Consider the following 20,271-nt stretch of genomic DNA (forward strand, 5'->3'; position numbering starts at 1 on the left):
CCCTGAATAGGGATGTCCCCTGAATAGGGATGTCCCCTGAATAGGGATGTCCCCTGAATAGGGATGTCCCCTGATTAGGGATGTCCCCTGAATAGGGATGTTCCAAAAGAGGGGTTCTATGGTCTTTTGCATGGTGCAGTTTAATGAAACCAAAAAATATGTTAAAAAAATGATTTATATATTTGAATGTAGATGCTGTCCAGTATTATAATTACATCTTTTTTTTAATTATACAGTATTTTCTTTTGTGATATTATTCAGTGCTTTGGGAAAACTGATCAATAAAAGCTGTTTACCACTCAAATATTAATCTGTACAGTACTCAGTGTATATTAATATAATTCAGTCATAAAATTTCTAAACATAACATTTTGTTAATAACGCTTGGCTCATCAACTCGTCACAAGTAGTCTATAATTACCATCATGCTAATTAGTTCACTAAGCCACCAGTGAAATGATGATTGTCAAAATAATAAATGAATGCATTAATCTTCACCTCATGTACTGTACACATTGTTTTTATTCTTTTAGTAGAGCACCACCTGTGCTTGCTCATTCCTTATATTTTTATAAATGACAATTGGTAATTGTGTTTTGTTTAAAATACAGTATCACTATCATACAGTAGTATAGTACTGTAAGTTTATGTAAAAAAAGTACTTTTTATTTTCAAATATTAATGCATTGATATAGCCATTAAAAAGATGATTATACTGTATATTGTATACACTTCACTTCAACCAGATTCTCAGAATGAAAAGTTGAACTGTGCGTTAAGATTTATCACTAGACAACACTTGCAGAACAGGTGGGTATACAGTATTTCTGTAGTATTTAAAACAGTACACTTAGAGAGAATTCAATTAAGAATGGCTTTCCCTTTGACCCTACAGTACCTGTATGACTCTAGTCTGGTTACCAATGTCCAGTATATATTTTTAAACTTTCAGTATAAAAATAAAATGCAACATATCAGCCTAGAACTGTGACCTACATTCCAAAAGATGAGTTGTGGTTGTCAAGGCTAGACACCTTCAACAAGCTATAGGAAGTGTGCTATAGCTCTAATTAGTGTTACAGTATTTGACAGTTTATACTGTACTCAAATGAAGGGCAACAGATAAGTGCTCATCCTTAAAAACCAATAAGGCCCACCCTTTCGCACCGAGATCCAGTGGCAGGCAGGGCCTGATAAAAGCAGTCCTTTTAAAATGCGCAAAATATTTGTACTGTAATTCGGCATGTTTTTTTTTTTTAATTTATTTTTTTTTTATTTCATACTCATCCAACAGCGAGTAACCCGCCAATTACAGGATGGATGCTGAAATGTTGATTTCAGTCTCAGTGGGAAAGGACCTAATTGGTTTTTAATAGAATGAGCACTTATTTTTTGCCCTTTCTTGGACAATGCCCACTAAATTACTTTAGGTGTAAGTGTATAAACAGTTACGTACGATGGTAAAACTGTAACTGTCAGTCATTAAATAATAAGAAGTATTATTAAACTTCATTGTTTTGGGTTGTCACCATTATTTAAAGAAAAAAATCTTGTATACATTCCTAAATGGCAAATAAGTATGGAATATCTACAGAACTGATGATAGACCCATGGGACTATGTGGAAATCTGGCTTCCCAGACTAGGACTTCCAAACATCCCACTTGGGAGATTTGCCACAAAGAAAAATCCAGACATTCTGTAGTACTATCCTTTCCCCTTTCCTTTATTACTTTGGTGTACCACATGTCTTCACCTCAGCCAGCTTACTAAAATGAAAGTACCAACAAAATACTATCAAAAGTGGTTACTCACTGTACTCAACAATATAAAGTATTGTACTTTACTGATCACTGTACAGCTAGGATAGTAACTGCTAATATAATGCCTTAGAGTGGGCGGTAAAACTCCAAAACAATTACTAAGTGTCATTGACCTTTCTACCGGGTACTACGGTATGGTTTTATTGTAAATTGTCAAAAAAACTAAACTCTCTTTTAAAAAACACTATATAGTACTGTAGTAAGTGTACAAATATACTGTTCATAATACTAGTACAGTATAATATTAACCCACTATAGTACTACTGTACCTTACAATATGAATTGATTTGCTTTACACTTTAAACTGGGTTTAAAAAAAATCTTGTTCTGAGAATGAAATGGATTGTGTATCATACAGTACCTAGTGTAAATATCAGGTATGCTCAAATTTTAGTATGATAATTACAAATAACACAATCAATCAATCAGACAACATATATAGCGCCAGTATCCATAAAAATAATGTTTAAATTCGCTTGACAAATTTAAACAGGAAATTCTTCCAAGTACAGGTGTGTTTTCAGTCATATTTTGAAGGTGTTGGGGTTTTCTGGTGTCTTTATGACTATTGGTAGTGTACAGTAATATCATGGGGAAAAGATACATCATGACATTTATAGGAAAGCCAAGTATGTGCTAGAATTGAATACCAACCTTGGGTCATTAAAATACTGTACAGGACTGTTTTGCATACTTGCTATTCGTTAAGCTCTGTCTACACTATCAAACTAGTTTGACAAAAAGGTGTAGACAGGGCTTTAAAATAAAAGAACAATAGGTGACACTGGAGAATAATACTTTAAAAAACAAAAGACCACCTGCAATACTGTCTTGTTTGTTAGACAGGACTATTTAAAAGTAAAGTACTACACTAGTGAAAGCACCATTATTCTCCTCTAATAACCTTTTAATTACTTATACACAAGAAAGGTGACAATCTGTGGAGTCACCAAATACCTCAGTGGCCTCTATTTATCTTCAACTTTACCCTATATTTAGTAGCTGAATTGTTTCCTTGTTGGATACCATATAGTGTCTAATGATCTTATTTAACTGATCCAGGGTTTAGAATTCCTCTAATGTTTTGGAACTAACCTCAGGGCATTCTCAATTTAGAAAATAAAATATTAATAGTTTTGGAAATAACTTTTTCAAAAGTTTTGGAAAAACTGTAATACAGTACTTGTTCAAAAGTTTTGGAAATAAATTGCTTAAAAATGTTGTAAATAACTTGTTAAATTCATAAAGTACCAACTCAAGTCATAAACATCAACAAATACTGTAAATAATTAATGATGCACAAAACCATATTTTGTCAAAATAAGGGTCTGTTTCTGCTGAAAAAATCAAAATAATCGATTTTTTCCAGTCACCGCAAACCACAAAAATAATCGCGTTGCAATTGAAAATTGCTACGACTTTAATCGGTTATTCAGGTAATCGGTTTTTAAAATCACGTCATCATTCCCCCACAGCGGAGTTCAAGTTATGAAAGGCCGATGAGAGTTGGTTTGTTTTAACATCGTATCGCTGCCTAAAACTCTCACATGTAGGATTAAAAAAATTACTCTTACGTAAAGCTATATTATTTGTAAAATAAACATCTAGGCCTACTACCGTACCACATACAACAGAATAATGATGTTATATTAATAAGGACACGTCGGCGAAAAAAGTTCGTTTCGCCGTTCGTTGGCCTATAGGCTATATATTTCTACCGAAACAAGTCAACAGACAACAGGCCTAAAAAATGACATGTAAAACATCGTTAGCCTGGACTGGTGGTATGTAACGGGTGTACTTGTAACACAGAATCCTGGAGTCTTTCGGTATAATTCTCCCCCACAAAATAATACAAATCAAATGTTTAACATTTGATTGTTATTCGGTATACTGTACATCGCGATCGTGGTTTTGCTGATCGTCGTCGATATCGCGCAAAACAGCATGCTTTGTTACGTGAATAAGTTTGTCATACTCTAGAGGTCAAAGTGAGGTCAATAATCGCTATTTGTGTTGCAGCTCAAAACTGCTCCGCAATAATCGGTTAAAACAAGAAATAATCGATTAAAACACGCAATGGATTGAGTGTTTTTAATCGGTTATTTTTAATCGGTTATTTTATTTTGCGCCGTTTCTGCTGCCCAAAAATAATCGATTAAAAAAATAAACGGTTAATAATCGATTATTTCTGCTCAGCAGAAACAGGCCCTAATAGACATCTTAATAATATTGATAGTAATTATACACATTCCTGACAGTCTTTTCTTTAGCAGTTGTTTAATTCACAAGTTTCATAAAATGATAGTAAAGTCCGGTTTGTGGTACTGTCTTAAAATTGAAATTTAATACATAAAGCTTAAAATTCTTCTTTCGGTTGTTTTAGCGCTGTTAGTAACTCTACAAGACATGTCATGTCATGTCATGTCATGTCAAGACATGTCAGATGTTTAATACTGTACAAATTTAGCTTAAGTTAGGGGGTGGGATACATGAGCATGGGCCTACTCATTTATATCAGTATGGTATACTGTATTTTACAATGGCAACAGGTTTTTAGCAAAAGGCACTAACTTTTATTGTGTGGCGGGTAATGCTTGCTTCCCACTAGAGACGGAACGCAAAGACTTAAGTGGTTTCACCAATCACCAGCAATGGATTTATCGAACTGTTGCTTGTAATTGGTTAATGCACTTGTCAATTGTATGACCCACTATACGACCCCCGGGAGAGGTGCGTCATGGGTGCGTCATTTACAAATAATTACTGACGCAGGGGTGCGTCAAGAAACCTAGATGGTACGTCACATCAATGGACAAGGTGTGTCAATGTCCGTCACTTTACCACCCACCATATCATAAACAACATGGTAACAGTGCGTCAAAATGGGTGCGTCATGGTCACCTAAGGTAAGTCACATTTTTGACGCACGGGTGCGTCATGGTATTCAATGGTATGACGCACATCGGACAAATGACGCACCTCTCCCGGGGGTCGTATAGTGGGTCATACAATTGACAAGTGCATAACTCACTTACGTTGCAAATAAATCATTGTGTTGCGTCTCTAGTGGGAACCAAGCTTAAATGCTGTTACACTACAATATCAATGAACTCCTCATGTATATTGGCAGAACAAGAACATAATAGGCCTAGGCCTAGTCACATACATAAAACATTTTGGCAAGGTCTGTCAACATCATCATCAGTATCCTGTCGCCAGCCTAGGCCTATTTAGATTTTCAAAAACAAAACCTTAAAAACTTTGTGACATTTGTCATAGAATTGAGCACGAAACTTGTTAATGTTATTTGTATATTCTGATTGATACTTAGTCACACAATGTCGGTACAACCAAGAAGATGTCTCGGTCCTCCTTGTACCTGTTAAAATCTCACCGCCGGAAACAACTACAAATTCTGTAGCCTAGGCATTCCCAGACGACGAGCAAAGGCAAGGCTGCTCGACACAAAATAATGGCGAGGATGCCTAGCCTGCAGCCTAGACTTACCGCTTCAGTTTTTTCCGTTTCTTCTGTTAACTTCCGTGACAAATCATCTACTTTTGTTTGGAGTGCTTCATTTTCATTTTTAAGGCTGGAAATCTTCTTTTTAATATTTTCCATGGTATCCAAGATCAAAACAATCAAATTAACCTTTTCACGCCCGTTCGTCGATACACCGATACGATAGCTAGCCGCAGAGAGACCCCAAGTACTCAACTCACACACCAGCTAACAAGCTTACTTGCTGCTGTAGCGGTACAAACAAGTACGCGTACGGAAAGAGTTCAGAAATACAATAATATTCAACAACAACAGGTTTCCTTGAACAACCACACGTATAAATTTACAAGATATATGCAATCTACACAATTTTTTAAAATGTTATCAGGTGAAACATATGTATCACAAATAGATATATAAAATTCTAGCGTATTAATTCTTGACAGCCAATGTAACTCTTTCTATGCTACTATATCACACACAGTGTGTACTTATTCACCTACAGTATTATAAAGTGGGTTGGGCTGGTTACGGAAGTATACGATCACGTGATGAGGTGGGGTTCACCAGCTACCTGTTAGCATGTGTCATACGAGAGGCCTATACAGTATTATTATATATATATATTTTTTCTTTAAAAATCTTGTATTTTGCTAATTTGATAATTTAAAACAAGCACATAAAAATATTTTAAAATGAAAACGAGGCAGTAGGCCAAATCTGACTGCAGCAACTTAACACATTGCAAAAAATTCTCTAGAAAAAAATGCTGAGATACTGTTGATAATGAACAAAAGTTAGTGGTCGGACCCAACCTCTGCCCCGGGGATCTCCCTCTCTATAAACTCCATTTATGACGTTTGAGAGGATGTAAATTAGATATATTAATTTGAGAAGACGGTCTTTGTACTACTCACAGTAAGAAGGTTTAGCCTACCTGTTTTCATAAGTGTAGGTCTATAAATTATATTTAATACATAACAACATATTGTCCATCATAGTAAAGATAAATATAATAAGGTTTACATTGTTTAGTCTCATACTACGAAAGTTATAACCTCTAAGTCTTTAAGTAACTTTCAATGTCAAAGTTCAACAGTTCCAGGTAGCGGTGAGCGAGAACGATCAATGGAATAGCTGAGACAATCAGTCATTTCACATTCCTATCGTATTATTCCATATTAGGAGTTGTGACGTCAATTGCAAGCTCCGATGATTCTCTATCAAACTTTGGTTTTTGGAGGGTTTGAGAATGGATAATCAAGATAAAATTGTACTGTGGTACAAAATATGTGCCAGACTAGTTGTGGAATTTATAATTGTGGTTAAAAATAATGTTGAGCTTTTTTTTCTGGGCAGACGATTTGCAACTTGGTTTTCCGGTTATTTCCGGTATTGTTTTACTAGGTCTAACCACGTCACGGAAATGCGAATATTGATCTCTCTATCTCTGTGTTCTCCGCCGCTTTGCTACAAACCAACTTTTCTAAATTAGACCTGTCTTATAGTTTTATTATCTAAAACAGCAGTAGTTCAAAATGGATGATTTTATTATTTTCCACATCAACTCAACGCACTAGGTTTGATTTGAGAAAATTTAATAAAACGATGTTACTAATTTCAGGGAGAACGTGCCTATTTTCAATTAAATATGATCTAGATACAATATCGTTTTAAAATACCAATAAGACAACTACCATATATTGAAAATTACAGAATGTTTACGATAGAAATAAGAATTTAGTGTACTGTAACTGTAGGCCTAATGATGATGACAAAATCGTATTGTTTCTCCTGATACCGTTCGCAAAAGATTTTAATCAGACTCGCAACTTTATATATAGCGCCCTCACTAGTTTAATAATTCATAACTTTGAATGAGTTTTTTTATTGGTCTAGAAGCACACTACTTTTTACCAACTTACAGTAACTGCTCTACTCTCAGCTTTATTCGCCTCGTACTTAGCCTCGTTTAACTGAAAAGCTGCGTCTTCTAGATCCAAAACCAAGCCCCGGTTTACTGCTTGAGAGTCGGTAAGCTCTTGGCAAGTTTACATCGAAAGAACAAGGGCGGTGTAATATCATGAGTGAAGTGAACTTATTTGAAACTCAATTTAATTAAATAATTCCCGGCCGATCAAATTAATAATTCAAAACTAGGTGCACGTGTATGCAATATTGGCGCATCCCAGGGTATGCGCGCATATCAGCTATTCATAAAGCTTGGTTCCCACTATAGGACGCAACGTAAGGACGTAGTACAACGCAATTAATTTCACCAATCAGATAACACAAGAAATGAATTATTCGAACTATGGCTTGTCATTGGTCAACTAACTTACTTCGTGATTGGGAAAATTATCATGTACGCTTACGTTTGCGCGCGTTGCATTCAAGTAACATAAGAAGAACCAAACTTTAGCCACGTAATTGATCGATCCTTCCTGACCTAGCTCCTTTTCTTAAATTTCTGGACACCAAGCGAAGGTGAAAATTACTCGTCGGGACGTTTTCTCAATGCCTTAATAATTTTTCTCAGCATGAAATTCGAATACAATGAATACATTCACGCCGTAATTTATGACGTCATTGAATTCCAAAGCAGTCCGCATCACTCATGAAAGAAATGTTTGTTTTCCATTCACTTAGGGAGTTATATTATTATTAGTTCAGAATATCACATTTTTTATTTGAGAAAAAAAACTGATATGTCAATATATAGTATTCATATACCTATATTTAGGCGTTACATGACGTAGTCAGGCACGTGACCATACAAAGTTATTTTGTCAAATAAAATGTTTTTGCTGTGTACCTAGCAGTTAGCAGTACTGGAATATAATTTTAGAAATAGGCTATTATTAAGTAAATAAAAAGGGCGCTATATAACCAAGAATATAAAGAAAAAGATGGAATAAAGAAACGAAAATGATAAAGAAGATATTTTTTTCTAAAATTATCAATACAGTATTCGACTGAGAGGCAAATAGGCAAATAATCAAGTAAAGACGGAATAGAAAAGCAAAAACCATGGAACAGAGAAACGGACACAAGAATAAGTACGAAGATGCATTGAGAAGAATCGGAGCAACAATGGAGTGAAAGAAAAACGTAAAAAAAGATTCAGATCAATAATGGAGTGAAAGAAAAACGTAAAAGAAGATTCAGATCAATAATGGAGTGAAAGGAAAACGTAAAAGAAGATTCAGAGCAACGATGGAGTGAAAGAAAAACGTAAAAGAAGATTCAGAGCAACAATGGAGTGAAAGAAAAACGTACAATGGAGTGAAAGAAAAACGTAAAAGAAGATTCAGAGCAACAATGAAGTGAAAGAAAACGTAAAAGAAGATTCAGATCAATAATGGAGTGAAAGAAAAACGTAAAAGAAGATTCAGAGCAACGATGGAGTGGCAGAAAAACGAAAAAGAAGATGCAGAGCAAAATAATAGTGTGAAAAGCGTTTAAAAAAAATGTTATGCTGACATGTGCAATAAGAAGTTAGGATGTATGGATTTGTTGTTATAACTTTTATTATTAACTGTACAATATTGATATTGCAAAAGCAAAATTCATTGACTATCTGTACAGTTTTGTCTACATTTAAAGTTGGTTTTAGGAAGTTTTCCCAACCTGTTTTATTACCCCTGACCAAACTGTTTCATGCATTTATTTAATAAAAATTGTGTATAAAGCAGGTTGAAAGCAAAGCAAGTTATTATAAAAATAGTTAGACATGTAAATATCGTCTGCAGCAATGATTATATTTTAGTTCAAAATCTGACAAATGCTTGTATACTTCCAGTTTCCAGCTTTGATGATTGGTTTGACAATAAATAAATAAATGACATGATGATGATAAAGATGATGATGATTTTCAGATATGTATGGTAACCACTTCTATCGAGATATTCAAATTTTTCCAAAGCATGTCATGGGTGATTGTTGTAGAGTTAGAACGCAATAATTGATACTTTTAAAGTGTTATGTTATTGGTTACTGTATGTACCCGTGTAGTCATGAGGCGTCTATTAGCCAATCAAATTAAAGCAATACAGTACGTAAATAAAGGGAAAAGGTCAACCTGTGTCACCTTAGGTTACACTTGCTTCAGCTAGCTATCGTGCAAATCATGCCTACTACACTATTTATGATCATTTTGCATAAGTCGTTACCAACGATGTAATCTCAACAAGTCTAACCGTAAAAGGTACATACAGTTAGGTCACACAACGATTGTGGCCTAATTTAAGTATCTTATCCCATAGACAGAAAACCAAACATTCACGCGAATATTATGATTTAAGACCTCATTTTTTCAAACCATTTAGTATGCAGAAAGCATCATTTGCCACATACAATAATGACACTAACCAACATATATCTTCTCAAATCCTTATAGAGAGTAAGACATCTTACAGCAAACAATCCGCCAATTAGTAAGTCCTGGTTGTTTGTATGATGCAAATACAAACAACATAAACTGACCAATAGAGTGGCAGTATTTGTAGACTGCAGATTTTATCAAACTGTAGCTGGCGTTTAATGTTGTAAGCTTAATTAATTATCACTTTCAATCAGAAAGAGAACTTAAACGTAAATGAAATAAATTCTTAAGTTTTGTTTTCATTATCAATTATTAAATGAATAGTAACAGAAAAATTAACAAACAAATAAATCAGTGATGATAAATATTATAATGTTTTTAAATGATGAGTAGCACTTACGTCTGCTTGTCCTTTCTTGGTAACTTCCAATTCTGCCTCTGCGTTGGTTAATTTCTCTGTTGCTTCGTCGTGGTCTTGTTCAATCTGTTTTACCCTAGCTTGGAGCTCTTTTATTTCTTCCTGGGCCTGGAAAAAATATAACAAAATCATGGTTAAAACATAACCTCTACTGTAACAGGTCTCAGTCAGCAAACTAATTGCTACTTCAGAAGTTCGTTACTAAAATTTACTTTTAAAACTTATTCTGTATTTAACTACCCATATTAACTGAGGTAGTCTAGGGAGTAGCATAGTGATGATTTGTCGGCGATTCGTAATAATTATTTAAAAATAATAATTTTGGCACACATGGCGTGTCATACAAATACTAACAACATGAAAGAGACAAACTTACAATCCACGGCTGCCGTGATTTACTAACGATCGAGAGACCCGGAAGTGAAAATCGACTCACGAATCAATTTGACCGCAATGACCCAAATATGTACAAAGAAATTAATACTTTTTGATTCAAATTCCAGCAATCTGTTACACCGACATGCTATTGCCATGGTAACAATAAATTACCCTCAAGTTATGTAAGGTACATGTGTAACTGAACAACGGATTATCAAACGTCCTCGTCAAAGTGTAACATTTTGTGACATTAAAAAGCATAATGAAGATGTATGTTAGTGTTCACCAAACCGAACTCATATTTTATTTGTTTGACTTTGACATTGACCTTTGACCAAGTAAAAATGTTGTTTCAAATACAGTCAACATTGCATGATCCTAAAACAACGTACCCAAACATAGTAATGATGGTTATTAAAATGTTTAGTTGCTCGGGGAAAAATCGAATACCCATATTTTCCTGTGTAGGCCTAATATATACTATGTATAGTAAATTAGTAGAGACTACAATCATTCTAGAATAGTAGGCGGATTTTTAAAAAATAAGTGATAAAAAGAAAGGTACAAAAACGTGTTTAAAACATCGCGTCATCATAAAATACTACAACTGACTAATTATTGATTAAATATTAAATCAGTGTTGTTTTGTTTTTTAAAAAAATGATTCTAAAAATAGTTGAATTCTCCACAAGAGAAAGACAACTAGCGGAGTTGTTTTGCTAAATAGTACACATTCCTCTTGGCGTATCGTAGCGAACGTAAATGTAATTGTGTTTGATAAGTTACGGCAGGTGTGGTCGGATTCAAGCGGTTCAACTCGACACAACCGGATTAGCTGCGTCTCATATTATCGTATTTTTAGACCATCCTCGTTTGTAAAATTGCACTTATTTTTAGAGTAAAATCGACCCCGGTAACCATAATTTGACCCGAAATTGTTTTAGTAATTTATTTACGCAACGAATATTATTGGATTTGGGTTACAAACGTATTGATTGCTTTATAAACATTGGGTTTACCCTGGGAATATCGTTGCACTGTTTAATTTGGAAACAAACTTTCTCAAAATAGAATCAAGAGCGACCGATTATCATCTTATATACCTATATTGAATTGAAAGAAGAATGTCTTTTTAGATATTATTTTATGTTAATAACATGGAACTGTTTATAACATAATGTTATTATCTCTAGTGTAATAATTATTGAAATTTTTATAGCATTTGGTTCAGGATGGGATAATGTTTCAAATTGATCACCGAAAAATGTTTAATCTGATAGTGATGTAGTATTCCAGGGAATACCGGTAATAATAGTCTGGGTTGCAGACGGAGTTGAACTTAATATTAGTAAAAAGATAAATATTTTGGCACATATGGCGTTTCATACGTATACTACTTGACGAGAACGTCGACTGGTGGAATGACAAAGAAATAAAGACTTTGAGCAAGTCTAATAATCTGAAAATCACGTCACATATTAAAACACCAATACATCAATAAATCTAGTCTGGGCTCCAGACGGAGTTTTGTCTTAATATTAGTAAAAATATAAATATTTTTGCACATATGGCGTTTCATACGTGTATTACTTGAGTTTGGATATTTTCAGAGAAAAATCGCGGTCGAAATAAAAACAAATAAATATAAAAAAAGACAATAAATACAGACTTGGGGCAAGTCTACAATAAATCATGAGTTATATATTATCAAAACAAATTTTGACTCGCTTCAGGCGTTGCAATATTTAATACTACTATACGACGAATGAGCGAATAATAGTAATATTATTTCCACGGACAAGTCAAGTTTGGTAGAGAACATTTTTGAAAATCTATTAAAATACTCTATTAAAGGTAAGAAATTTATTATACAGAGTATCAAGAGGCATTGCATTCCAACCCACATTTTAGAAATACTCGAAAATTATTTCTTCCAAAAACATTTAACCATAGTCAATTCAAGATTCAAGAAATGTTATTGGAATATTGGTCCACTTGAAATTCATTTTGCTTGGCATAATAAAACAATGCAACTAGTATAATACAAAAGAACTTTATTGATTATTACTAGACTGAACATAGACCACGGTAGGCCTGTTAATTTAAATATTGGTCCCAGTGGACATCGACGCGTCTGACCTCATCAGTCTGCGAATTGAAAGGTCTAAACGGCATTATTTTTGTCAATAGTTGCGCGTGCGCGATACAGCGTTATTAAAATATGCTCGTCACACGTAACTTCTGTGTATCATGGAATTATGTTGAGGTTAGATTGAATAAAATACTCTACGTGACAGAGTTAGTATACTACTCAACTTGACATTTTGTATTTACGGAAATAAATTCGCGAGAAATGATATTTACTGGACCATTTTTTTTTGGCGAAATATCCCTCTGAATCTTCTGAATAGGTGGCCTACATTCAATTGGCAGCTATGGCCGTTTTGTAATATCGCCTCATCATATGTCTAAAAAATAGGTATCCTAAACACAAAATTACCATTTAATTTTCATCGGAATTTTTATCCGAGGGAGAAATATCTGAGAACAGTCAACAACACTCTCTTGTCGCGGATTGATAATGGACACAGTGCAATCTAATTTCGATCACCATGGTAACAGATGGTCTTCTTCCTGGCGTGCTTAGTGGGGATATGGGAAGGTTTCGCCCTTAGATAAACGGGACACACAGTCGCTTTGATTGCGCTCATTAGGCCTATGAAATAACGAAAATACACAAGCCTATTGCAGGCGCACGTTATACGGCAGTTTATAAAATATCAATGATTGACTAATTAGGCCTACTGGAAAGTAAGCAAATAGTGAAATTTATTATGAGGATACAAGTTTGAAAGTTGTTGAAAATTAGCGAAATTTTATGTACGTACTCTACCTCAAAGGTTAATCACATAATAATCAATGCATTGTTTTAATTAACTTTAATACAATTTCAAATTTAGTAGGTCACGCACAACCTTCTTGTAATTCTAAGCAGTTAAAGACAAAAAATGTGTTTTCTATTCAAATCGTGTGTTTTTACTATATTTTACAAATCTATGACAACAATTAATAATTAATTCAATTTCTATTAATAGACCGAAGTCAAAGAATATTCCAATATGTTTGTAATTAATACACTTTTTTAATGGAAGAAGACATAATAGGTAAAACCATTTTTCGATTAAACTTGATTCCGTTCATATTTGGTTGTAAAGTGCTCTAGGCTACGCCAGTCTAATATCACACTCAGCTGGTGTCCGGTGCACAAACCAACGCAACGAAGGTCGTAAGTAACTCACTAGTCTAACAACGATCTGGTTAAAATATTATTCCGAGATGGATCTAGAGATAAAATTTTAAATCAACATTTTGGATATTTACTGAAGGATTCATGAAGTTTATTTATTCATTCTTTTTCAAATATTTGTGTTCCAAAATAGTTTATTTTTAAATGCCTAAGATGCTTAGGATCGGTTGCCTTTATACACCTACTTTTTTTCAACAAAGTACGGTACCGGTCTATAAAAAATCAACAATATTCTTATTTCAATATCGTAATAGCCTGTGACGTCACGTCTGTGGAAGTTATCAAATCAAAGAAAAACCAATGTATTTACCGCACTGACCGATTATTGAAGTTTCCTGTTTAAGTTCCTGAAATTAAGTCTCAAATGTGACGTAAACATTACGTAAATGCTATTTGACATTGTTGCTATCGCCTTAATGTAATGTTTGATAATATTACTAGTAATAGGTATCGTATTAAATATAACATAATCTTTTTAAAATAATTTAATTTAAATTAATAATCAAAATTGAAAACATACCGTATATGTATAATTTTAAACTGTATCAGATGTATCTGATACGGTATGATTTCAATAAATAAATATTATATATTATGATAAATTAAATTTTAATTTTAAAATACCGAAATTAAATAAAGAATATTTGGAATCAATAGTAGATTTTAGAAAAGTATAATATTTTATTGGTGTAAAAACTGCTACAACACGGACTAAGTTGAGCATGCGCACTCAGAGGAATGTGGCGAGCATGTATGGAATGCAGTCTCTGCCTCATGGCCTTCTATGACCCCGTATGCAAATTATTTGACCTCGATATCTCTGTTTTGCATTACATTCATTTTCATTAACTGTCAAATTATAGTAATATTCCATAGCTTTTATAGTAAATTGTGGGAACTGAATTAAAATGTTGACACAATGTTTTGATAGGCATATTATTACGCGAAAGTTAACATACAATGTAGGCCTACTGTGTTTTATCCTGCTATGAATTTCAGCTTCTTACAAAACACGATGCTTTGCCTTTTAGCCTTTAAAAATCAAGTTATCGCCATATAAACCTCATATTGCTTCTCAATATACCGGTCATTTAATAGCATAAAAACAATGATATAGAAGTAATGCGTTGATTTATTGCACCTAATTTGGTTTCACCGACTATCGTTTGCAGCAGTTTTTAGGCTTGATTTATGGTATGGAAAATGACTAGACCTTTTAAAAGAGCAGTTTATACTGATATACACTGATATAGTAACAAAGTATCAATTGTAATGTATTGATATTATTAGGTCAATATAGTGTGGTATAATGCTTTACGTATTAATATTCTAACCAGTACTTTAATGTGTTGCTATTATTTATTTATTCATAAGTTTGCATGCAACAGTTTAGTTTAAAGTTTGAAATTTAGCATTTATTATTAATGCTAAGCGATTAATTCTTTTGTTTAGTAAGGCTTAAAACATCCTTGATCGTTGTCATACTTAAACCTTATATGGTCCTTTAATGGTACTTACGTGTTCTTCTCGATCAATAGCTGCTTTCATTTCAGTCTCAGCATTATCCTTTGCATCCACAGCTGAGTCCCTCTCATTTTTGATAGCAATCATCTTCTTCTTGATGGTATCCATGGCTTAAGTTTTTTTTTACGGGATGATACTTCCTGGAGAAACAAAAAACTAAATGAAAAGAAGCAGACGTGAGCAAGAGACGAGACGAGGAGCGGACAACCAACGCGAGAATGCTCGACTGAAAGAGATAAAGATGTAACGGAAGACCAAACTAGATATGGGATAGCAGAGAGGAATTTTGTGGGTGTTGGAAAGGACCAAGAAATAACATTAGGCTAGGTCACAAGACACGGCTCAGCCAATAAGAGTAGCGTATACCGCATTCAACAAGAATTCTCGGTATGACGTATGTTTCAAGATGAGCAACTCTGATTCGCTGTCGGGACCCATATGCGCCCTCCTTATTTGGTTCCTGCTGGAAGGTTTACTTCATCTATCTTAAGAAAATCCCTTTAAAATATACATTTACTTTATAAATATCGACATTAACACGTCAGGGTGAAAGGTATACACACAAAAGTTACCAACTGGTGTAAATATAGGCTTAATATTAATATTGAAATTCGTATAATATTATACAACTATGGGATTATATTGATTAGATTATGTAAAATATTGCTTGTAGAAAACCTGGTCACGACGATCCCAGTAGGCGAGAAGCTGTCACAAGAATCAATGAAGGCTTTATATACTACACATTTACTATTAGAGTTCTGCTTGCCAAGTTTTTTGCCATTTTGATTGATACAAACGTTTTACCTTTGTCAATGAATGAATCAAATGGATTGTATGCCGGTTGTGAAGATGAGTTTATCCTGCAAAAATATTATGTCCTCCTTTAAAGTTACTTTGTCACTCACTTTATGTATTTGGTTATCAATTTTTGGCACACACCACCATAGTGCAGCTGAATAAATTAATCCCCCGGGAAAATAACAGCGAAACAAAAATATAACATCACTTTGTATACCAAGTTTGATATTGATAATATTGTAATTATTTTTTAAACAACCCTTATTGCATTCAATTAACAATATTATTTTCAACAAAAATTAATGTCATAAATAATTTGTATAGATTAATTTAAGAATTAAGAAAACTTGCCTCATTCTTTAAAATGATAGTAATTCAAATTATAATTTTGTGTAATAGTATTATATTTATTATTTGTCTGAATTCAAAGAATGATCAGTAGGCCTAACACGCATGGGGTTGTGGCTGACAGTAGAGGAATATTTTCCGCTTTAAAATCTCCTTATTTGCATAATGACAGCGAATTAAGAGACGTAGTTATCAGATACAAACTTATTATTAATGACATCAATCAAGATTTTACTACTGACTAAAATCATCAATGAATTGGTACTAAATTTCTACACATTCGAATTCAGAGAAAACAGCATTCTAATGTAATGTAATATATGTATTGAAAATGTGAAAATGAAAATGTGATGTGCCCATATATGGACACGATGATGTCATATCACTACCATATTTAGGCATATCACTACCATATATGGGCACATCACACTAGTTTGATAGTGTAGACAGAGCTTTAGAAAAACAAGGTTTCCTGTTGGAAATATCTTACCAAATAAAACAAAATATTAAAAAAAACTGTAGTGTTACAATGAGGATTAACAGTCAAACTAGAATTTAACCGAAATAACTAATTAACGCTGTCATCCATTTAAAATAAGTTTGATAAATCATGTATGATACCACTTTCGGGTTAAATCAAAATCGTAAGGCATTTAATGAACAGGCATATAGGCCTACTGTCATTAAAAAAAAGTCTGATGATAAATATGTATATCTACCGTCCAAATCATTGTTAATAATGAATTAATAACACGTTGAGAGGATAACTTTTATAGCATCATTTGCTGAATGGGTATAAAGATTGATTTAATATGAGCCTACTACCGTATTCCACAATAGCACCCATGCTGTATGTATATATTATAAAGATTGATTTAATATGAGCCTACTACCGTATTCCACAATAGCACCCATGCTGTATGTATATATTATAAAGATTGATTTAATATGAGCCTACTACCGTATTCCACAATAGCACCATTGCTGTATGTATATATTATAAAGATTGATTTAATATGAGCCTACTACCGTATTCCACAATAGCACCATTGCTGTATGTATATATTATAAAGATTGATTTAATATGAGCCTACTACCGTATTCCACAATAGCACCCATGCTGTATGTGTATATTATAAAGATTGATTTAATATGAGCCTATACTACCGTATTCCAGAATATTTAATATTCACGATTGAATTTCATTACACCACTCAGCGGGCACTCGTACTGACCCGGTCATACCTCCTTATGTGACAACAACACTGACATTATTCCTGTATCGCTAGCTGACAGTCCATCGACAAATGTCATGAATGTATTGGTATGCAAGTTATTCGGTGTCACACTGAGTTTTTGTTGCACTTTGAATGACGTAGAAGAGAGCCTTGTTATGAGCAGCACATACTTTTCAGAGTCGAGCGGAAAAAGTGGGGGGGGGGGGGGAACAATGCATGGGTACGGGGTCTCTTTTTTAAGGGACAGTCCAATTATCGGCTTTTCCTTTTAAAAAAAGTATAAAGGAATTTCTAGTTTATGGTTAATTGAAATGTCGTATATATTGGCCCGGGGCCTAATATTTATATATTCATCACTTGGACCAAAAAAGTGAAAGCTTCTTATTAATACAAAGGTGTCCCCTGAATAAGAGTTGACTGTAAGTGTATTTCACTTGGTTACATGAATCCTGTTCCCTTAATAGTGGTATTCTACTCAGAAGGAGTTCTATTGTATTTAACAGCCGGGTGGTGTGTGTTGCTTATCCAACAAAATTAATTGTAATCTTTATAATAAAGGAAATTAAATCGTTAAAGAATATGCAAAGAAGCTTATTATTACGTACGGAATATCGTAGGCCTATGTGCTCCATTTCCAGACTGAACAAAAACGGAAACTAACGATCATGTCGTCACCGGTATAGTATATAAGTATAATTGTTATTTTTACATTGAGCCTGTGATATCAGTCAGTCGACATTTATAGCACATAACTTTATAACATAACTTACAACATTAATAATAATTGGGTCATATCGGTTGTAAATCACTAAATGGTTGCAGACTAAGTAGAACGACATTGATTTGAACAACAATGTATTTAATTGTGTTCATTCATTTCCCCATCCTGTAATATCGCCTGGTGAGGAGACGAAAGAGTGGGTAAATGAGGTGGGGTGTCGTGTATTAAGGGTTATCCACGTCATTAATTGAAATTGGACCACACTTTTAAGTTTAATGAGTCTATTACCTTAATTCGATATAATTTAATTTGAAAGGATATTCATTTGTAGAGACACGTTTTGAAATTTCCATATATGGGCATAGGTCTTGAGTCTCTTTCGCTTTTGTTTAGCACAATAACTTAGGCCTAGACCATAACAATGCAATTCATTTAATTGTTGTGTATGTTACAATAGTATTACTATAATTCATTCGTTGATCATTTTATTTTGAACTCATTTATGGAAATAAATAGAATTTGAATGATTCTTCTGAGTTTGCTGAAAATCTCAATGAAACTTCCGTCACTCTATCAGAAGAATGTGTTGGATAATTGTCCATAGGAATCGTACATTACGTAATTAACATAATCCATTGTTGAATGCTGCTGTTACCTCTGTAGCTTGGCCATCTCATCATTCTTTCTTCAAGTTATCGAATCATTCGATTCAATCTTAATTAATCGAAATATAATGAATGACAGTAATGATGACTGATGATTAAGGAAAGGTGCGCATGCGTGGCAAATCAAGTGTTGTTTGTTGTTAAGGAGGGCTAGGCAATGTTAAGTGTAGGGATTGACTATAGCATCTTTGTAGGGGGTTTAATATTACTACCGGTAATATTATCATTGTTGTTGGCTGCCCTTCGATATGATATTGTGACATCTAAGTTACGGTTATAGGGAATAGATGCATAGTTAGCGATACGATCAAGGAATATAGTTTTTGGAGAGATGGTCATCTCCATATTCTAAATTCCAAAAATCCAGATGCTCTTTCCAGATCCAACATTTACACCTCTCTATTCCAGATTTGGCCTGCAATACTTCCCTAGACTTATTCCACCATTAAATAATGAACAACCGACCCATTACTGATTTCGTATTCGAATATAGGGCCCAGAGAGGTTTTTTCGCACACAAGCTTGGTTCCCATTAGGACGCAACACAGGGACGTAAACGCAAAACAAGGACGTAAACGCAATGCAAGTGTGTTGATGACAAATGACAAGCGACAGTTCGAATAATCCATCGCTTGTGATTGGTCAACTCACTTACGTTGCGTTACGTTATTGTATTGCGTCTCTTTAACGGAAGAGACGTAACAAATGCAACAATCGTAACAAACGTTAGCATTTCCAAATCTTACGTCGACAGGAAACCAGGCTTTAAGCTTGGTTCCCACTAGAACGTAACGCAAGGACGTAAACGCAACGCAAGCGTTTTAACCAATGACAAGCAAAGTTATAGACAGTTAGCAATCACAAGCGAATAAGCCATTGCTTGTGATTGGTCAATTCACTTGCGTTGCGTTACGTCCTTGCGTTGCGTCGCTAGTGGGAACCACGCTTAATGGGAACCAAGCATTAGGAGCCTATAACAATAATAAAAATACCATAACTTATGATGAATATCAGTAGGGCCCAGTAAGTGTAGGCCTACCATATTACTGTTTATTTAAAGACCAACCAGAACGGATGTTCCCAATCCAGTATCGGAAATGAGTTGGCCTATGTGTCCCTACAATATTCTACAGTTCAAGTTAAGTCACTATGAAATTAAACTTACCGCAATAGTTAGTTCAGTGCTGGGTTAGTAGGCCTATATGTCCCTTATATTGCAAA

At 34.1% G+C, this 20,271-nt stretch overlaps 1 protein-coding gene across 5 annotated transcripts in view; it reads right to left on the minus strand.

Annotated features, from left to right (window-relative positions):
* LOC140062962 (uncharacterized) overlaps positions 1 to 15,541 on the minus strand; it is a 37,963-nt gene extending 22,422 nt beyond the window's left edge. For 2 of the 5 annotated variants that reach the window (XM_072109358.1, XM_072109356.1), the window contains exons 1-2: positions 15,272 to 15,539; positions 10,051 to 10,176 (exon numbers count right to left, since the gene is read on the minus strand). In XM_072109358.1, coding sequence (XP_071965459.1) covers positions 10,051 to 10,176; positions 15,272 to 15,385 — 240 coding nt within the window. In that variant the 5' untranslated portion in view covers positions 15,386 to 15,539. Of the gene's footprint in view, positions 1 to 5,332; positions 5,530 to 10,050; positions 10,177 to 15,271 lie in introns of those variants that run through there. The other 3 variants (XM_072109357.1, XM_072109355.1, XM_072109359.1) reach the window with 3 other exon arrangements.
* Positions 15,542 to 20,271: the final 4,730 nt, after the last annotated feature.

The sequence above is a fragment of the Antedon mediterranea genome, chromosome 11 (assembly GCF_964355755.1).
Source record: "Antedon mediterranea chromosome 11, ecAntMedi1.1, whole genome shotgun sequence".
NCBI lineage: Eukaryota > Metazoa > Echinodermata > Crinoidea > Comatulida > Antedonidae > Antedon > Antedon mediterranea.